Source organism: Macrobrachium nipponense, chromosome 29 (genome assembly GCF_015104395.2).
Source record: "Macrobrachium nipponense isolate FS-2020 chromosome 29, ASM1510439v2, whole genome shotgun sequence".
NCBI lineage: Eukaryota > Metazoa > Arthropoda > Malacostraca > Decapoda > Palaemonidae > Macrobrachium > Macrobrachium nipponense.
The window spans coordinates 9,302,467-9,322,550 of record NC_061092.1 but is presented as its reverse complement, the minus strand read 5'-3'; the positions used below and the strand labels follow the sequence as shown (position 1 = coordinate 9,322,550).

At 44.4% G+C, this 20,084-nt stretch overlaps 2 protein-coding genes across 2 annotated transcripts in view; one reads left to right on the top strand and one right to left on the bottom strand.

Annotated features, from left to right (window-relative positions):
• Positions 1-5,073: 5,073 nt before the first annotated feature.
• Positions 5,074-8,267, bottom strand: LOC135206006 (uncharacterized protein DDB_G0271670-like). Its single transcript, XM_064237178.1, has 3 exons — positions 8,206-8,267; positions 5,532-6,628; positions 5,074-5,498 (listed from the first exon to the last, which is right to left on the bottom strand). The coding sequence occupies exons 1-3, from the start codon at positions 8,265-8,267 to the stop codon at positions 5,074-5,076; spliced, it is 1,584 nt and encodes a 527-aa protein (XP_064093248.1).
• Positions 8,268-9,055: 788 nt separating this feature from the next.
• The window catches only part of LOC135206094 (eukaryotic translation initiation factor 3 subunit E-B-like), a 54,657-nt gene continuing 43,628 nt past the window's right edge, over positions 9,056-20,084 (top strand). Inside the window, exon 1 of the mRNA XM_064237322.1 lies at positions 9,056-9,207. Coding sequence (XP_064093392.1) covers positions 9,118-9,207 — 90 coding nt within the window. The 5' untranslated portion in view covers positions 9,056-9,117. The remainder of the gene's footprint in view (positions 9,208-20,084) is intronic.

Genomic DNA, 20,084 nt, shown 5'->3' with positions numbered 1-20,084 from the left:
TACTAAATCTATTTTATTCTTGAATGTGAAAGACGACTGTTACGTTATTATTTAAGATTAAGGAATTGACTTAAAGTTCTGTAATCTGCAAATTCTTTAATGACTATGGAGTCCTTGGCTCCAAATCTATACATAGATAATTTATCTCTTACTAGTGATCAGCGAATCATATTTATTAATGAAAATTCATAACGTCTTCTTTTCTACAAGACGCGCTCCCTTCCCCGCCATGCATTTAGTAATTGCGTCATAAACTGTCGTGTATTGGACAGCTTTGTTCAATGAATCGCCCGCGAGATCCCTCAGTCTTGCCCCAATTTAACGCAACACTTGTGAAGTTAAATGGCGGGGATTTCGAATGATCAGTTCGAAATTCACGACAGATACAATAAAATCTGGTCAACAAAACAGTTTTATTACGAAAAATAAACATTTAAATACATTAACAGTACACTGAAACTAAAGTTCCTAGCAGAATTCCACAGTACTCGCAGTTTCGTACTGCTCTGTTAGTTAATTCAAATAAACTGAAAACTTTCTGGCTTTTTTATGTGGTAGCACATAGGGTCTTTGATGTCACGTGCTGGTAAAACACTAAGTCCATAACTGGACGAAAAATCTGCACAATACGAGACCCATAGACTCAATATCACAAACAAATAACAACCTTGCACTGGCAGCTTTCATTTGCTGCATAAATCGAGTCCCTCATCGCAGGGATGGCACATATATACGTGGATAAAGTTAACTTACTGTTAAGACGGAATTCGACCTAGCATGGCGATGGCTGGGAGTCGGAGAATTGAGAGACACAAATTTTACAGTACTTACTCGGATCAGGGTTCTGGGCAGGAATGAAGCGTCGCTTCGCCCTTCTTTAAAAGAAACTTACGCTTTCCCGCGTGAACTACAGAATCCTTGTAATTCAGACGGGAATCATCGATTATTTCGACATTACGTATATTACTAAATCTATTTTATTCTTGAATGTGAAATATGACTGTTACGTTATTATTTAAGATCAAGGAATTGACTTAAAGTTCTGGCTGAAGGCCGTAATCTGCAAATTCTTTAATGGCTATGGAGTCCTTGGCTCCAAATCTATACATAGATAATTTATCTCGTACTAGTGATCAGCAAATTATATTTATTAATGAAAATTCATAACGTCTTCTTTTCTATAAGACGCGCTCCTTCCCCGCCATGCATTTAGGAATTGCGTCATAAACTGTCGTGTATTGGACAGCTTTCTGTTCAATGAATCGCCCGCGAGATCCCTCAGTCTTGCCCCAATTTAACGCAACACTTGTGAAGTTAAATGGCGGGGATTTCGAATGATCAGTTCGAAATTCACGACAATAATAATAATAATAATAATAATAATAATAATAATAATAATAATAATAATTAATCCTCAAAGAACTTACTTTTAAATTAAAACTGTCTTTCAAGTTAACCTTATTTCATCAACCACACACAGAGAGAGAGAGAGAGAGAGAGAGGAAAAAAATACCGCATTTAAACCAATAGCACGAAAAGGCCTAAAAGAATTTTGTTTAGATTCAAATAAATCTTATACCCATCACGGCCCTTTGAAAAGCCTAAAAATATGCGAATGACATCCGGTCTCTTGAGCGTACGTAGGCCTAACCAAGGACTTACAAACATTTTTTTTTCTCCCCCCATATTTTTTTCAGAATGACACCAGCACGTGTTTTCATTTTATGACGTCATTCGAGACCCTTGAGGGGTCGTCAGTCACGCTCCCCCCGGGGCTGCCCTGCTGCTAAAAATGGCTGGGTGAGGTCGTTAGAGTTCCTTTTTTCATTCGTTTTCATAAGCCGTTTCCCTCGGTTTTACAGAAATGGGGAATTTAATTAATATTTTTGTCCCCAAAGTTGTCAATCGTATCCCTCATTAAGTTCGCATGGACGTATCTTTACTGTATGTAGTTGTTTATTAATTTTTTTTTATTGAAGTTTCATGCTCGTGTCTAATTCCGAATAAAAAAAATTCAGTCAAAAGATCCAGTAATGTTGCGCTGAAAATTATTATTATTATTATTATTATTATTATCAAAGTAAATAGTAAATAGAACTATGCTGTCTCTTTGACTGGGTAAGAGACCTGATTGCTTAGCACTTAGGTTACTTGAAGACATGGGAACACAGAAAGCACGCAAGGAATGCTGGAGTCAAGTAATAACATTAATTAAGTAAACAAGAGGCATATTTACAACGTCCCAAAGCCACTGTCTGTAATGAGATCGTGTTGATGTCACTTAAAACTTTTAAAGTTATTCAATCCCGATTTCACCCATATTTGATAATGAAGGAAGACTTGAGACCATCAGTACATCGTTTGAAAGTTAATAAAACTTTGAAGAAGCACGCCAGGTAAGCACAGGTATTCATGGGCTAATAAAACTTTGTTCGTATGTCAGTACTGAGCAGGTATATATCCCTGTGCAGATGATGAATCCGAGAGTTAATCAGGTTGGCTCTTGACTTCTGGCACTCTTGCGTGGTGCCAAAATTGATTCATCGATTGTTTTTATGGTGATATAGAGCGGTGTTTATGTTAAGTGGAAAATAGGCTGATTTTCTCTCATTCCTTTGCTAAGGACAGACGAAAATACACACGTGTATATATATATATATATATATATATATATATATATATATATATATATATATATATATATATATGTGTGTGTGCTTATATATATGCTATATATATATATATATATATATATATATATATGTATATATGTTAGAAAACTAACATGAGAAATATTATAATTTAGTAAGAATCTCTGAGTTGAAGATAGGGTTTTCTCTCATTTTTTTGTTAAGAACAAACATATATACACATGCATAAACATGCTATATATATATATATATATATATATATATATATATTATATATATATAAATCTATGTTGGAAACTAACATGAGAAATAGTATAATTTCAATAAGAATCTCTTCTGAGTTGACGCTAACCAAACACAAGCATGCATGTCACGAGAGAGAGAGAGAGAGAGAGAGAGAGAGAGAGAGAGAGAGAGAGAGAGAGAGAGAGAGAGAGAGAGAGAGGAGGAAACAGAAGACAAATCAACAAGCGACAAATTAAAAAAGAAAAAAAAAACACCTTTCAGTCAGAGCTGAATCAAATCTTAGTTTGTTTATTTGGACGTCATTCCACCGCTTAAAATTAGCCATTTCTGCCTTGTTCGGAATCGTGAATCTCGTCTGTATGGTGGCCTTTTTTTTTATTTATTTTTAACTCCGAGGTGCGAAGTCTCCTTCGGTCGTGAGATGTAAGATTAGGAAATCGAGTTTGGGACCGTTTTCCGGTCTTGGGGTTGGAGATGATGAGACTGAAAATTATTTATAAGAATATCTTTTTTGGTGGCAATGTTTAACCTGGGGGATGTGAGATTGGTATTCAAGAGAGGGATTTAATTTGTTTTAAAGTATTTTGTAAGAATATATGTTCGGTGGCCAGATTTACCAGGATGATGAGGGTATTTGAGCTTGTAAGTTTGATAGACTGATAAGCGTGTCCTACTACCCTGAAGCAATGCTCCTTGTATTCTGATAGTATACTTACATTTTTATATATTTATTTATTTATCAGTTTGTAAATTTATTTTTTATTTATTTCTTCTTTCTGTATATCCTATTACCTTCTGCTACTTCTTTTAAATAAGCCATATTCTTTGTCAGCTTGAATTTCAAGTCATTGGCCCCTAGGGGCTTGTCCCATATGAATAGGGTTCAGCTTTTGAATAATAATAATAATAATAATAAAATAATAATAATAATAATAATAAAATAATAATAATAATAATAATAATAATAATAATAGTGAGGGTATTTTTATTCGTAGGGTTAGGCAGGATGAGAATGAAAATAAAAATATGAGATTAAAATATAGGCTACTATAAAAGTGCGTAAGATTAAACAAAAGAACTCTATGATTATTGTAAAAGAATGCATGAAGAAAAAGACATTGAAAGGTGAAGTGTATATAAAGTCGTGGAGAATGACCAAAAGAATCATTTAAAGCTGAAGGCATTAAAATGACAGGTGATGGACGGGCGGTGAAATCGGAAATGACAGAGCTATATGTAACGAGAATATAAAGTGAGAGAGAGAGAGAGAGAGAGAGAGAGAGAGAGAGAGAGAGAGAGATATCTTATGTATCTTTTTTCTATTAATTTCAAGAATTTAAATATAAAAAATCGCCCTCCGGATTGCATACTTTAGATCAAGTTAAAATCAAGTATCAAACAGTAAAATATTAAAGAAAATATTTTAATAAAAAAAGAGGTATTGTGATTAAATAATCCAAAGAAAGTCAGAAACACAAAAAATGTCGACGCATTGATAACTGTTGGTCAAAAAAGAAAGAAAAAATGATGAAACGGTAAAATATAAGTTATTATAAAAGCATTTTGAGCAAAATCTCTTCATATAAGAGAGAGAGAGAGAGAGAGATAAGAGAGTAGAGAGAGAGGAGCAGAGGAGAGAGAGAGAGAGAGAGAGAGAGAGAGGCTTAGAATAATCAGCTCACCCAAAAGAAGTGAATTTCTCCTTAATTATAATCTCGTATGAAGAGATTAAGCCTGCTTGATATAGATTAAACGTGACAGGCGTGGGTCCTTATGTATCTGGGCCCGGTGCTTAACTATTCAGAAGAGCCGTATGACAGCGAAGTATGAAAACTTCGGATTTAAGAGGCTGCGAGAACTCTTAGATACGATTATCTCCTGCGGACCTATACGCTTGCGTGAATATCGCGTCGTGTGTAATCATTGTTGAGAGAAACCAGAGAACTCTGAAGACAAGGGGGAAGAAACGAAGAAGAAGAAGAGGAGGATGAAAAAGAAGAAGAAAACGAGATCACTGTCATACACAATACCTTTCTCGAACAGTTTTTCTACTCTATACCCTTGTCATAACATCTGATTCAATTACTCCTAAATAATTAATTGTTTGTCTCAGATCAAAGCCCCCTTCCCTTCCACGTAGGTCTAACGAAGTACCAGTGTGTCCAGCTTTCTCTCCTTAGACATATTTGCTATTAATACTACTACTACTACTACTACTACTACTGCTGCTGCTGCTGCTGCTGCATGCTGCTGCAGAGCTGCTGCTGCTGCTGCTGCAGAGCTGCTGCTGCTGCTGCTGCAGAGCTGCTGCTGCTGCTGCTCTGCTGCTGCAAGCTGCTGCTGCTGCTGCTGCTGCTGCGAGCCTGGCTGCGCTGCTGCTGCAAGAGCTGCTGCCGCTGCAGAGCTGCTGCTGCTGCTGCTGCAAGAGCTGCTGCTGCTGCTGCTGCTGCTGCTGCTTGCTGCTGCTGCTGCTGCTGCAGGAGCTGCTGCTGCTTGCTGCTGCTGCTGCTGCAGAGCTGCTGCCTTGCTGCTGCTGCAGAGCTGCTGCTGCTGCAGAGCTGCTGCTGCTGCTGCTGCAGAGCTGCTGCTGCTGCAGAGCTGCTGCTGCTGCAGAGCTGCTGCTGCTGCTGCTGCAGAGCTGCTGCTGCTGCTGCTGCAGAGCTGCTGCTGCTGCAGAGCTGCTGCTGCTGCTGCTGCAGGAGCTGCTGCTGCGCTGCTGCTGCAGAGCTGGCTGCTGCTGCTGCTGCTGCAGAGCTGCTGCTGCTGCAAGCTGCTGCTGCTGCAAAGAGCTGCTCTGCTGCAGCTCTGCTGCAGAGCTGCTGCTGCTGCTGCTGCGAGCTGCTGCTGCTTGCTGCTGCTGCTGCTGCAGAGCTCTGCTGCTGCTGCTGCTGCTGCAACTGCTGCCCTGCTGCTTGCTGCTGCTGCTGCTGCTGCTGCAGAGCTGCTGCTGCTGCTGCTGCAGAGCTGCTGCTGCTTGCTCTGCAGAGCTGCTGGGCTGCTGCTGCTGCAGAGCTCGCGCTGCAGAGCCTGCTGCTGCTGCTGCAGAGCTGCTGCTCCTCTGCTGCAGCGATGCTGCTGCTCCAGAGCTGCCTGCTGCAGAGCTGCTGCTGCTGCTGCTGCAGAGCTGCTGCTGCTGCAGAGCTGCTGCTGCTGCGAGCTGCTGCTGCAGAGCCTTCTGCTGCAGAGCTGCTGCTGCTGCTGCTGCAAGGAGCTGCTGCTGCAGAGCTGCTGCTGCTGCTGCTGCAGAGCTGCTGCTGCAGAGCTGCTGCTGCAGAGCTGCTGCTGCAGAGCTGCTGCTGCAGAGCTGCTGCTGCTGCAGAGCTGCTGCTGCTGCTGCTGCAGAGCTGCTGCTGTCAGAGCTGCTGCTGCAGAGCTGCTCTTGCTGCGAGCTGCTGCTGCAGAGCTGCTGCTGCAGAGCTGCTGCAGAGCTTCTGCTGCAGAGGCTGCTGCTGCTGCTGCTGCAGAGGCTTGCTGCTGCTGCTGCTGCAGAGCTGCTGCTGCTGCGTGCTGCAGAGCTGCTGCTGCTGCTGCTGCTGCTGCTGCAGAGCTGCTGCTGCTGCTGCTGCAGAAGCTGCTGCTGCGTAGATGCTGCAGAGCTGCTGCTGCTGCAGAGGCTGCTGCTGCTGATGCTGCAGAGCTGCTGCTGCTGCTGCTGCAGAGCTGCTGCTGCTGCTGCCAGAGCTGCAAGAGCTGCTGCAGAGCTGCTGCTGCTGCAGAGCTGCCTGCTGCTGCTGCTGCAAGCTGCTGCTCTGCTGCTGCAGAGCTGCTGCTGCTGCTGCTGCAGAGCTGCTGCTGCTGATGCTGCAAGAGCTGCTGCTGCTGCTGGGCTGCAGAGCTGCTGCTGCTGCTGCTGGCAGAGCGCTGCTGCTGCTGCAGAGCTGCTGTCTGCCTGTCAGAGCTGCTGCTGCTGCTGCTGCAAAAAGAGAGCTGCTGCTAGCTGCTGCTGGCAGAGCTGCTGCTGCTGCTGCTGCTGCTGGCTGGCAGAGCTGCTGCTGCTTGCTGCTTGCTGCTGCTGCTGCAGAGCTGCTGCTGCCTGCTGCTGGCTGCCTGCTGCTCTCTTCTTCTAATGACTCTACATTTGCTGCTACGTATACTATTAGCTACTACTACACTTTCGGAGACCTTATGAAAAATTCTGTTCATTTTAGTATGTATACATACGTTGCTACTGACGACGAGGAAAGAGGAACTATATGGATGGTATTTTTGTGTGTTGGGTTGGGGTTGTGGGAGGGAAGTTTGAGGGAGGGATACTACAACAAGACTTATAAATATCGAAGCCTCCCTCAACCCATACACGAGCAATATTGCTTATAAAATATGGCTCGAAGACGGCAGGGACTTAGGGGTGGGAGGGAAGGGTTGGGAGAGAAGGGGGTCGGGTGCATGGTGTAGTTGGCTGGGGTTGGGGGGGGGGGGTTTTAGATGCGACTGATGTGGGCGGTGTGTAATAGTAATTAACTTGGGTGAGGTAGGAATATTTTAGGTGTCTCGCCACCCCCTCTCTCTCTCTCTTCTCTCTCTCTCTCTCTCTCTCTCTCTCTCTCTCTCTCTCTCATAACAGCAACGAATATGATCGGCTGAAGGTTGTTGCTCTCTCTCTCTCTCTCTCTATTGTTAGCCGTTGTTGTTTTGAGAAGTGATGTACATTTTTACCTATATGAAATATACACATTACCTGACGGAGTGCCGTGGTAAGAAATTCCATATGTCATGAACACTGGCACTTAACCAACTACTACTATAAATGACATTACATTTATAGCTATATAGCTACTCGTTGAGTGCCATTTCTCATCAAGAATAAAAAAAAAAAACTTTCATAAATCTTAAGTTGCATAAGTACATTAGAATTTTAGTATTTCAGTAATTCAAATATATATTAATATTTATATAGTAGATTCTGTTTTGATCAGCGTGTTTGTTCTGCATGTTTTCAAAAATCAAGACAAGACTCAGTTTGAGTTTACTTCCATTTATTATGGTAATTTCATCACCAAAATCTATATAATGAAGTGGTCCTTGTCAGCGACTGGTTATGCCGTAGAATTATTAACATTTGATTGTTGTAAAACCATATCCATTCTTTACTGCTCCAGATTGTGATGCAATAGTCGGTAAAAAGTGTAGGCCTATACACTAAAACTAAATTCTGTTAGCATAACCACATGGATTAAATACAAGTGGTTTTCCTTTAGTAACCATTCAAAATACGGTGAAACTAAAATTTTGTTGCTTGATACTTAGAATTTAGATGAAACAGGAGTTACAGGACCAGCATTTCATTGGCGCGTTTCACTGATCTCACCCTTCGTCCAAGGTTTGTTCTATACGACATAATATTAATGTTGTTACCCAGTGTCCTCTCATGTAGGACTTTTATGCGCAACCTTGAGATAATAATAATTGATAACATCAGAAATATACTCCATCTAATTGGATCACATTTCATTAAATTGTTCAAGGGGAAATGAAAAGGTACTCTGGTAGCAATGGCGACTTGCGGTAGGAAAGTCATCGAAAACTGTTCGGTCGTAAACTCGAATCAACCGCAATAATTTGGATGGTTATCGTTAAAATTTGATCTATTCATACTACTGCGAGCATTGACAGCTCTAGTTTACTGGATGAACTGATTTTGTATGAAAATAAAACAAACTTCCCCGGTCACGCCGTCCTCCATTACAGAAACATGTTTGGAGAGACCAATAGAAGTCGCTGACGTGAATTGTTAGGTGCTTTCGCACTCTTTAGACGAATGCAACCCACCAAGCGTTGACTAGTAGAGAGACCCCAATGACACATTTTTATCCTCACGTTTATTATTGTAATGAAATGTTATGCAGAACAAGATATTGATGAAATAACAGCGTTTACTGAAAGGTTTTAGTTCGATCGTTGGTTGTTAGTCAGTCAAATTAGTGCACGAATTCCCTACACAATTTTACTTGAAGACTTTAAATTGCAAGTGGTCTAGTTGACTCATTTTTATCGTTGAAACACATCCAGAGATTTGCTTTGGGCATCAGATTCGTCCTGACTGCACAGCCAGACCTTAATTACCCTATTTAACTAATGGAAATCAGGAAGACAGTTGTCCAAACTTCACGTACACACCAACTAGAGATTAAAAGAGAGAGAGAGAGAGAGAAACATTATCTTGCTCTTCTCCCTCCTCCTCGCGGGTGGAATTCTTTGTTTACCTCTCCCTGCCGCAAACATGGCCGAGTACGACCTGACGTCGAAGCTTGGTCCTTATTTGGACCGGCACCTCGTCTTTCCTTTGATGGAATTTTTATCCGTGAAAGCGGTAAGCACATTAGTGTGAAAGGAACCGAAATATCGGGAAATGGAGCCACTAAATGTCGTGATTTTCTTTTAAAGAAGGGTTGTCTGGACCGTGGCAGGGGCGACTCGACTCGATGTTTGGCTAATGTCGGCTTCTTTTCTTAACCAAGTTATGCTCCCGGTAGCAAGTTAAATTAAGGAACCTAATTTAATTTAAGCTTGATTAGGTCAGTTTTGCTTTTATATTCGATGTCCGAGTTATTTAATCGTAGGTTTTGCCTAGGACTGTCGTAAATTTATACCTAAGGTCGTACACTAGGTAGAACATCACAGTAGGCCAAGCAGGCCACCTACCATCAATGCAAGCCACCCTCCGAAAAAGTACATTATAACGCGTCCTGACACCCGAGATGGGCATCAGTCGCGACTTGTTGTTGGTGAGAAACGGAGCTAAAGACCTCTACTCTCCTTTCGAAGTAAGTATTTTCTCCAAAGTTAGGTAGAAATTAAGGCCAAATTTTAAGATTTAAACAGAGGGTACTGAAAACGGTCTCAAACGTAGTGCAAATCTCACCAAACGCGTTCAACATTTTACTTACAACTCGAGGTATTTAGAAGATTGACGCCATCTCGATGTTACGGAGTAGCTTGTGTCAATAAACTAACCATTTCCTGTGATAAATCCGCACACCACTTGTACCCACAGACGCTGGAGCACTTTTATCACAACAATCGAAAAACACGATTTCTCATCAACAACAAGCCAGGCGTAAACAGCTGTTTGGGTAGAAAGATGACGAGAAGCGTTGCTCTTGGCTAATAATTTTTTAATAAGTAGTAAAACATCAATATTTTACATATTTATGATGATTTAATTTGAAAATATTCGTTATTGAAAAAGTAACTCGACTCTGACTCAAATTTAAGTAATTATTTTTCTGAATTAGAACGTTCTTTCAAGTTCTGTATTATGACGTCACGACATCTTGACTTTCGTACCTATTGTAAATAATTGCTATACTCAACTGTCATTGCAGAACAGTTTACCAGTTATTCATGCAGATTGTTATCAGCTATACATGTAATTGTTATAATCGTAATGCGCATATATATCTTTATTATTTACTTTTTGGATATATGAAGATGTTTTACTGCTGGATTATCGCCGTAGTGTGACGCAATCGTTTTCGGTCCATGGGCCTCTGTCTGTTTTCGCACCATAAGAAATTATGGGGCCGAATTTGCAATGACCAGAAAGTCGTTAAAAGAGGAAAGTTAGCATTGAGGGGCGGGGGATATGTTTTGACTGAGAAAAAATTATTCAATAGCTAGCTTGTAAAAAATACTTGGTTATAAAAACTTGATTGACAACTAAGCAGCGTGTCTACTATGGGTTTCAGAGACAGTGCAAGCACGTTTTTGGGCAATACCTATTTCTGTAACGAACACTCGTAACAGAACGAGATTTTTCTTTGAGTGCATACCCCAGTGCCGTAATTTATAAGGGTATCGTGAATCACTAATCGTAAAGAATAACTACACTTGTCCTTGTACTAATAGACCAAAACTCCATATCCAGAAATGGATAGGAACACACCAGTAAAACAGCTCCACCTACCCTCTCCCCCACCTCCACCGCCACCCCTGTCCTTCTTCCTTCCTTCCTTCCCTTCTCTCTCTGAAAGTTGTTGCAGTTTAAATTATTTTCTATGATTTTTCCATCTATCTATCTAATAATAGTAGTTTACATTGGTGGATATATCTAACGATTCACTCGGTTGTTACCTGCCCATTGACCGATATATTTATACACTGATCCACTCAACTCTCTCTCTCTCTCTCTCTCTCTCTCTCTCTCTCTCTCTCTCTCTCTCTCTCTCTCTCTCTCTCTCTCTTTTATCGTAATTCGAAAAATGAACAAGAAAATATATTTCATACTTGTATAGCATTAATTAAATACTTTCAAGTTTGTTCATGAAACTTACCTGTCAGATATATATATAGCTGTATTTTTCCGAATCCGACAGAAATTTAAACACTTACGACACACGCAGTGGGAGTCAGGTGGTTAGTACCCATTCCGCCGCTGGGAGGCGGGTATCAGGAATCATTCCCCATTTTCTATTCATAATTTTTCTGTCGCCGGTGCTGGAAACACCTGTTTGCAGCACCTCCGTCCAGATTTTGGAAACTTACTAGCTACTTGAGTATCCCTTTTGGTTTTTCTTGTTTGGTATCTGAATTGGATCGGTGGCTTGCACACGTTGACTTTGGTTTGAATTGATTTTGGTATTGAATTTTCTTTGATCAAGATGTCAGGGTCTAGTTCTACTAGCGCTAGATTTTGTTCGATGGGCTGAATGTAGAGGTAGGCTACTGAAAGCTTCAGTAGAACCCACATCTGTTTGTAAAGTGTGCAGGGGGAATGAATGTACGTTTGAAAGTCGTTGTAAGGAGTGTGAAAGACTAACAGAGTCGGAATGGAAGGCGTATGAAAACCTATCTTAAGAAACTTGAACGAGATAGGTTAATGGAGGTCTTTCCTCCAGGAGTGTTTCAGGTAGGCAAGATTTAAATTATTCTCCTGCTAACCCTCCTTCTGTAGATTATGCTCCTACCCCTGTAGTGTTGCCTCCGGCCCCTGAGACAGTGTCGTAGAAGGTAATACGTTATCGCTAATTCTTGAATCGATTCGTAACTTAGAATCAAAAGTGTTAGCTCTGGAGAGCAAAAGTGAAGAAAAGTGCAGTGAAAGTGCCCCTTGTGTAGTGTGGAGGGTGCGTCAGATCGGCCTCATTTCGCCTCTAGACCTAGACCTCTGCTTGACTCCCAGATTACGGGGAGAGAGCATGTCGAAAGTCGAAGGAGGGTTACGAGGAACCCCCACCGATCTGGCGTGCCTTCGGCAGCTTCTGACGAACATACCCAGACTGCCAAGGAGCGTGCGCGTGCACGTCTTCTCAAGGAGTGCTTTTTCTTCTTCTGAAGCTTCCTCCCCGCGCAAGGGGTGGAGCTCTCATACCGCATCACGTCCGCTGAAAAGGACGGCTCGCGTTCGGGACGCTTCACGGTCCAAGTTGTTCTCCGGAACTTTGCTCGTCGCCCGATAGTGGCGTTTGCTGCTTTTCCTCCGCAGAAGAAGCGTAAGGATTCGTCGGAGGCGGAGTCTTCCCTAGATGTTTCTTTCGAGCGCCGCAGTCGCTCTAAGGTGCGTGAAGCGGCGGTTCCTGGGAGTAGCAAGAAGGCGTCCCCTCGCCGCTCTCCTGCTCACAGGATCAGCCCCTCCCCAGAAAAGGAGGCTTCACCTACAAGCAAGATTCTTCAGTCTCTTCAGCAGCAACTTCGAGATGTTTTTCCTTCGAGGAAAGACTGCTCCACGTCGCCGTAAGGATGACAACCTTCCTGTGAAGAGGTCGAGGCGTTCTCCCTCTCCCTCTCCTCGCTCGTCTCTCTCTCCGTTTGAGTCTCCCTCTAGAGTTAGTCCTGCTCCCCAGCAACTTTCTAGAGGAGGCGAGAAATTCGTTTCTCGCTCTCGTGAAGCGGTTGTTTCCGCTGATACGAAACTTGTGGATAAGAAGCGAGTTTCCTTAGATGCAGAACGCGCTTCTGCGAAAGTCAAACGCGCTTTAGTGGACGCCGAACGTGACTCGGTGCAAGTTTCGCGAGCGCCAGTGGACGCTCAGCGAGTGTTAGTGGACGCTCTGCGCTGCACACAGTGGACGCTCCAAGTCGGGGCGCGCACCAGTGGAGCTAGCGACAGGCGCTCGGCGCGCATCAGTGGACCTCGCGCATCATGCGGCTCGGCGCGCACCTGTGGACACTCAGCGCGCACAAGTGGACGCCAGGTGTACACCTGTGGATGTTTGAGCGCGCTTCTGTCGGCGCCAGTAGATTGGCTTCGGACGCAAAACGCGCGCATACGGACGTCAGTTTTCCACTTTTGTACAAGTAACTTACCCAGCAGATATATACTTAGCTATAGACTCGGTCGTCCCGACAGAATTTCAAAAACTCGCGGCACACGCGACAGGTAGGTCAGGTGATCCACCATTCCCGCCGCTGGGTGGCGGGGTCTGGAACTATTCCCGTTTTCTAAGCCATAATTTCTCTGTCGGTTGAACGGACAACACCTATTGTTCGTTCCTCCATCTTGGATTTCAACTCGTTTGCCGAGAATTTGGTGGATTGGTTTTTTTGGTGACGTATTCTGTTTTTTTTTCTCTGGCTTGGCATACGCTTATTGTGGACTTGTTTTCGAATTTGTTTTGACTACTCTTTCACGATGTCTGACGCTAAGGCTTCACCTATGTTTAGAGTTTGCAGTAGGGAAGACTGTAAGGTTAGGCTGCCAAAATCGGCATTAGATCCGCATAGTATTTGCGCTAAATGCAGGGAGAATGAATGTTCTTTTATTAACACCTGTGTGGAATGCGAGAACCTTACGGAGCTTGAATGGAAGGAATTATCATCATATGTTAGGAAGCTTGAGAGAGATAGAGTGAGGAAGGCTTCAGCTAGGTCATCTAGTAGATCTTGCTCCTTAGAACAAGAAATTAACTCTCCTTCTAACAATTTTCCCTTAGCCTCAGCTGCTTCTCCCTGTTCTGAATCCAAAGATTCTTCATCAGAGAGGGAAAAATGTAAAAGGCCTTCAATTAAGAAACTTCAAGCTCGCTACGAGCTCTAAAACCAAGGTAAGAGTGTGATAGTGACTGTGCATGTCCCCAGTGCAGTGGAGGGGCGTCTGACGGTTCCTCATTGCTCCTAGGCCTAGACCTCTTCCAAACTCCCAGGACCAGGGGAGGGAGGAATGTCGAAAGCCGCAGGGAGGATGCAGAACATCCCCAACGGTCAGGCGTCCCTTCGGCAGATCCTGTTGTTAAGTCCCAGGCTGCCTCGGATTGCCGCAGAAAAGGCGTCCTAAAGGAGTGTTTTTCGGCCTCAGACTCTTCCTCTCCTAAACGAGGATGGAGTTCGGCCTCCCCCGTTCGCTGCCCTTTGAAGAGAGCCTGGAAGGCGCCTAAAGGAGACGCCTGCTGACTCCAGCCCAGAGCGTTTTCCCGAGGGATTGGCCTTCGGGACTAAGAGGACTAGACAAGAGGAGCCTGCTCTTCAGGATCCGACCAAGAAGTTTTTTGGTTAATCTGCAAGAGCAGTTAGCGTCGCTCGTAGGCTCTTTTGCTAAGGACTCTACAAGGAGGAAGGATGTCTCGCTCCCTGTGAAGAGTTCCGCTAAGCGTCCTTCTTCGTATAGGAGAGAACTCTCACGATCTCCAGGGCGTTTATCGCCTTCGTCAAGGGACTCGTCGGATAGGAGTTGTTCTCCTGAGAGAAGAGCCCTTTCGCCCTATAGGCTGGCTTCCCGAGCGCCCTCTTAGACACAGCGCATCGAGCAGAAGTCTCGAGCGGTTTAGCTACAAGGAACCGGAAAACCGATTTAGGTTATCAGGATCCCTTGGGTCTTCAGGACCAGGAGCCAGACAGGCGCAAAGAGGCAGCAAGACGCAAGAAAGGACGTCAAGAGCCTCTTAGAACGCTGGATTCAGGACGTCAGGATTCTGCTAGAAGGCAGGAATCAGGATGCTATGAGCCAGGACGCCAGTCAGAGTCAGTCGGGCGCCAGGAGTCAGGGCGGCCAGGAGTCGGGCTCCAGGAGTCAGGGCGCCACGAGTCAGGGCGTCAGGAGTCAGGGCGCCAGGAGTTAGGGCTCCAGAAAACAGGACGCCAGGAGTACGTTAGGCGTCAAGTGTTAGGGCGCCAAGAGCCTGTTTAAGCGTCAGGAATCAGGACGCGGGATCTGTTCAAGCGCCCTGAATCAGGACGCCAGGAGCCTAGCAAGCGCCACGAACCCGACGAACCTAGACAACAAGAGTCTAGTAGGAACAAGAAGTGTTGCCGACAGACAGGAGCCTCACTCTTCGTATAGGAGTGCTAATGTTCCGCACTCCCCCTTCTCGGGAAAGGAGTTCTTCTCCCGGGTAAGAGCCAGATCACTCTAAAACGATCTCCTTCTGTAGATCAGTTGGACCAGGTATCGGAAGACGAAGAGCCTGTAGATGTAGCAGTTTCGGACTACAAGAGGACTTTCTCTTTTGCTGCTAAAGGAGTTCGGAGACTCCCTTCATCCTGCGGACCCTCCTTCACCAGGATCGTTGATGTCCAGCACTAAAGCTCTCAAATCGTCTTCCTTCGTTAAGATGCGCCCCGCTCTTTGTATGAAAAAGGCATTGAAAACTTTTTCAGAGTGGTTGACTTCCAGAGAAGGGAAGCGGGCAAGACAGTTTTTTTCCTGCCCTCCTTCCAAGTTAACAGGCAAACCAGGAAGGTGGTACGAGACCAAAGAGCCGATGGGGTTAGGCCTGCCTTCTTCGCGGATGCGGATTTTTGCTTCCTTAGTGGACTCTGCTAGGAGGAAGTCGTTGCTGTCTGCTAAGGCGACTTGGGGCATGTGTGAGCTGACCACCATTCTAAAGGGCCTCTTTAAAACCTTGAAGTCTTCAACTTTATGGACTGGGCGTTAGGAGACATTAGCGAAGAGAGCTCAGGACACGGACTTTGTTTCCATGGAGGAACTTTCGAGCGTCCTGGCTTGCCTGGACAGAGCGGTCATGGACGGTTCTGTGGAAGTTGCCTCTCTTTTGGGACGGGAGTATTGAAGAAGAGATCTGTCTTTAGCTCTTTCTTAGCAAGAGCAGTATCACCCTTGCAAAGGACATCTCTTCTTTTTGCTCCTTTATCCCCGCACCTTTTTCCACAAGAGACGGTTAGAGAGGTTTCGAAATCTCTTACGGAGAAGGCAACTCAAGATCTACTTACTCACTCAGCCAAGAAGTTTAGGCCGGCAGTGCCGATAGAGAAGAAAGAGAGACCCTCTTTTGTTCAGCCCTTTCGAGGGGCCTCCTCTTCTAGAGCCCCTCTTAGAGGTCGAAGACCAGAGAGAAAGAGTAGACCATCTAGAAGGTCCTTCGGGAAGTCTAGATGAACAGCAAGTCCTCCAGACGAAAGTAGGCGCCAGGCTACTCCACTTTGACCAAAGTCTGGGCGCAGAAGGGAGCGGACTCCTGGTCCCTCTCTATCCTGAAAAAAGGATACTTGATCCCCTTCAGGGAAAATCCTCCCTTGACGACAACTCCAAGGGAGTTAACCGCCAGATACTCGGATCCGGTCCGAAAGCTTGCTATGTTGCAAGCAGTGGAACAGATGATTTCCAAGGAAAGCGGTAGAACTGGTTCAAGATCTCCAGTCCCCAGGATTCTACAATCGGCTATTCTGGTACCAAGAAAGCATCGGGGGGATGGAGACCATTCTAGACGTCAGTGCCCTGAATTTCTTTGTCTTGAAGAAGAAATTTTCAATGGAGACGTCTTCCTCTGTTCTATCTGCTCTTCGTCCAGGGGACTGGATGGTGTCCCTGGACCTTCAGGATGCGTATTTCCATGTGCCAATTCATCCGGCAGCAAGGAAATATCTGAGGTTCATGTTCCAAGGGAAAGTGTTCCAGTTCCGAGCGATGTGCTTCGGACTTTCGACTGCCCCTCAAGTCTTTACGGACATCATGAAGAATGTAGCTTATTGGCTACATCTGGAAGGGATCAGGGATCTCGTTATATCTGGACGATTGGCTAATAAGAGCCCAATCGGAGAAAAAATGTCTGGAGGACCTTTTTAGTGACTCTAAAGTTGACAAAGTCCTTAGGACTTTTAGTAAATCACGAGAAATCCATGCTGACTCCCCAGCAAAGTATTGTCTATCTGGGGATTCAGATGGATTCTCGGGATTTTCTAGCGTATCCCTTCGCAGGAAAGGAGAGAACGCTGCCTAGAAAAGGTGTCAGTTCTTCTTAAGGAAAGAACATTGTTCCGCGAGGGAATGGATGAGCTTGCTGGGACCTCTCCTCGATGGTAACAGTTTTTTCGTTTCCTTAGGAAGACTTCACCTACGACCCCTTCAATTTTATCTGAAGGAGAAGTGGGATTGGAAGTCCAACAATCTGGAGGAGACTTTTCCAATCTCGAAAACGGATCAAGGAGAATATCCGTTGGTGGTTAGATCCACAGAAAACTAAGCAAAGGAATCTCCCTTCGCTTACAGAACCCGCGCCTAGCGTTGTTTGCAGACGCCTCAGATTCAGGGTGGGGAGCGACCCTATGGTTCGCACAAAGAAGTGTCCAGGCATTTGGGAAGGAGAACAAGTGTCCTGGCACATCAACAAGAAAGAGCTAACAGCCATTCATCTAGCTTTGGTTCATTTCGAGGAACAGGTCTCAGGTCTGGGGATTCAGATTCACTCGGACAACACAACAGCCTCGCTTATATAAAGAAGCAAGGGGGGACGCATTCCTTTTCCCTGTACGAATCAGCAAAGGATCTGCTGATTTGGGCACAGGAAAGGAAGATCTCTCTCCTCACAAGGTTTGTACAGGGAGAGAAAAATGTCCGGGCAGATCTGTTAAGCAGAAAAGATCAAGTCCTACCCACGGAATGGACTCTCAATCCTCAGATTTGCCAACAACTGGTGGCATCTGTGGGGAAGGCCCAATATAGACCTGTTTCGCGACCAACAAGAACCACAGATTAGAAAACCTATTGCTCCCCGATCTCGGATCCTCAAGCAGTAGCAGTAGACAGCTTTCTGCTAGATTGGACGGGCTTGGACGCGTACGCCTTCCCTCCTTTCAAGATAGTAGGAGAAGTGTTGAGGAAGTTCGCTTGCTCGGAAGGAACAAGAATGACCCTCATCGCTCCCTTTTGGCCGGCTCTCGATTGGTTCACGAGGTGCTGGAGTGGTTAGTGGATTTTCCAAGATCGCTTCCACTAAGGAACGATCTTCTCAAACAACCCCACTTCGACAGGTTTCACAAAAACCTCCCCGCTCTTAAGTCTGACCGCCTTCAGAACTGTCGAAGACTTGTCAGAGCAAGGGGCTTTTCACGAGAAGTGGCGAAGGCTATTGCAAGAGCCAGAAGAGTCTCCACTTCTAAAGTATATCAGTCGAAGTGGGGAGTTGTTTAGAAGATGGTGTAGGGAAAAGAAAATATCCTCCTCCAGTACCTCTGTAACTGAAATCGCAGATTTTCTCCTATATTTGAGAAAAGTACTGTAAACCTGGCAGTTTCAACAGTGAAGGGTTACAGAGTATGCTGCCTCAGTTTTTCGACATAGAGGAATAGATCTGACAAACAATAAAGATCTTCATGACCTTATAAGGTCTTTTGAGACACGAAAGAACATGTAATCAAGAAGCCTAGCTGGAACTTGGATGTGGTCCTCAAGTTCCTAATGTCTGAAAAATTCGTACCGTCGTCACGCAGCTTCGTTTAGGGACTTAACAAGAAAGTCTTTATTCCTTTTTGCGTTAGCAACAGCCAAGAGAGTGAGCGAGTTGCAAGCTTTGGAAGGTAAAGTGGGGTTTAAGAAAGATTCAGCGATTTGCTCCTTTCAACCATTTTTTTTCTAGCGAAAAATGAAAAATCCCTCAAAGCCTTGGGCCAAGAGCTTTGAGATAAAAGGAATATCTTCATTAACAGGGAGAGAACTAGAAAGGACTTTGTGTCCAGTCAGGGCACTCAAGTTTCTACCTGGAGAAGAAGAAGTTGCTGAAAGGTACAGAAGAAAGTCTTTGGTGCTCTGTAAGAGATCCGAAAAGAGCGATTTCTAAGAACGCCCTTACATTCTTCATAAAAGATGTAATAGGGAAGCTCACCTTAAATGCGAAGAAGAGCATTTCAAGGTTCTCAGAGTGAGAGCTCATGAAGTGAGAGCCATAGCTACGTCGATGGCTTTTCACAAAACATGGTCGCTTTCAGGCTCTTATAGAGTCGCATTTGGAGATGTAATTCGGTGTTCGCCTCGATTACCTAAGAGATGTTAAAATTTCGTACGAAAAGTGCTTTTGCTCTGGGAGCGTATGTTTCGGCGAATTCAGTGCTGGGAGAAGGGGCTGAGGCTAATCCTTCCTATTTAGTTTAAGGCTTAAATTACTGTTTTATTGGTGGTTGTTTTTATTGTTAATTGTCAGAGGGAATAGGGACCCTCTTACAATTCATAGATTGTAACAAGACTAACATGGTCAGGTGATCGGGATTGGCTTCAGTGCTCTTTGTGATTTGTTTAATAACCTTAACTCTGTCATGTAAGAGGGCGAGTCTCCATTGATATGACAAAAGGTCAAGGCTCTACCATGTAAGTGGGTCAGCCCCCATTGGTACGATCCAGTATAGGCTCTGTCGCGTAAGCGGGCTAGCCCCCATTGACACGATCCAAAGAGTTATTCAACCATAGGTTCATTCCTCGTTGAAACTCTTGAGGCAAGCAGACTCATCGACAGTAGTCATGAAGTCTTCAGCCCAATAAGGTAGGAACTATGGATTATGTTATCCAAGAACATAGGATTGTTTTTTCCCTGTTTTTTAATGTATTTAGTTAAGTATTATTTGTTTTTAGCTGTCTCTTGCCCGCCACCAGGGTGCCAATCAGCTAAGTATATATCTGCTGGGTAAGTTACTTGTACAAAAATGATATTGTTAAGATACAATAAAGTTTTGTACATACTTACCTGGCAGATATATACGATTAATGGCCCACCCAGCCTCCCCTCAGGAGACAGTGGTAAGAGAAATTATGGCTTAGAAAACGGGAATAGTTCCAGACCCCGCCACCCAGCGGCGGGAATGGTGGATCACCTGACCTACCTGTCGCGTGTGCCGCGAGTTTTGAAATTCTGTCGGACGACCGAGTCTATAGCTAAGTATATATCTGCCAGGTAAGTATGTACAAAACTTTATTGTATCTTAACAATATCATTTCCGCAAGCACAAGCGGAGGCGGGAACTCTTCCTGTTCGCCGTTCTTTCTCTTTTGAGAAAGCTCAGGACTCTTCTTTACTTCCTCCGACTTCT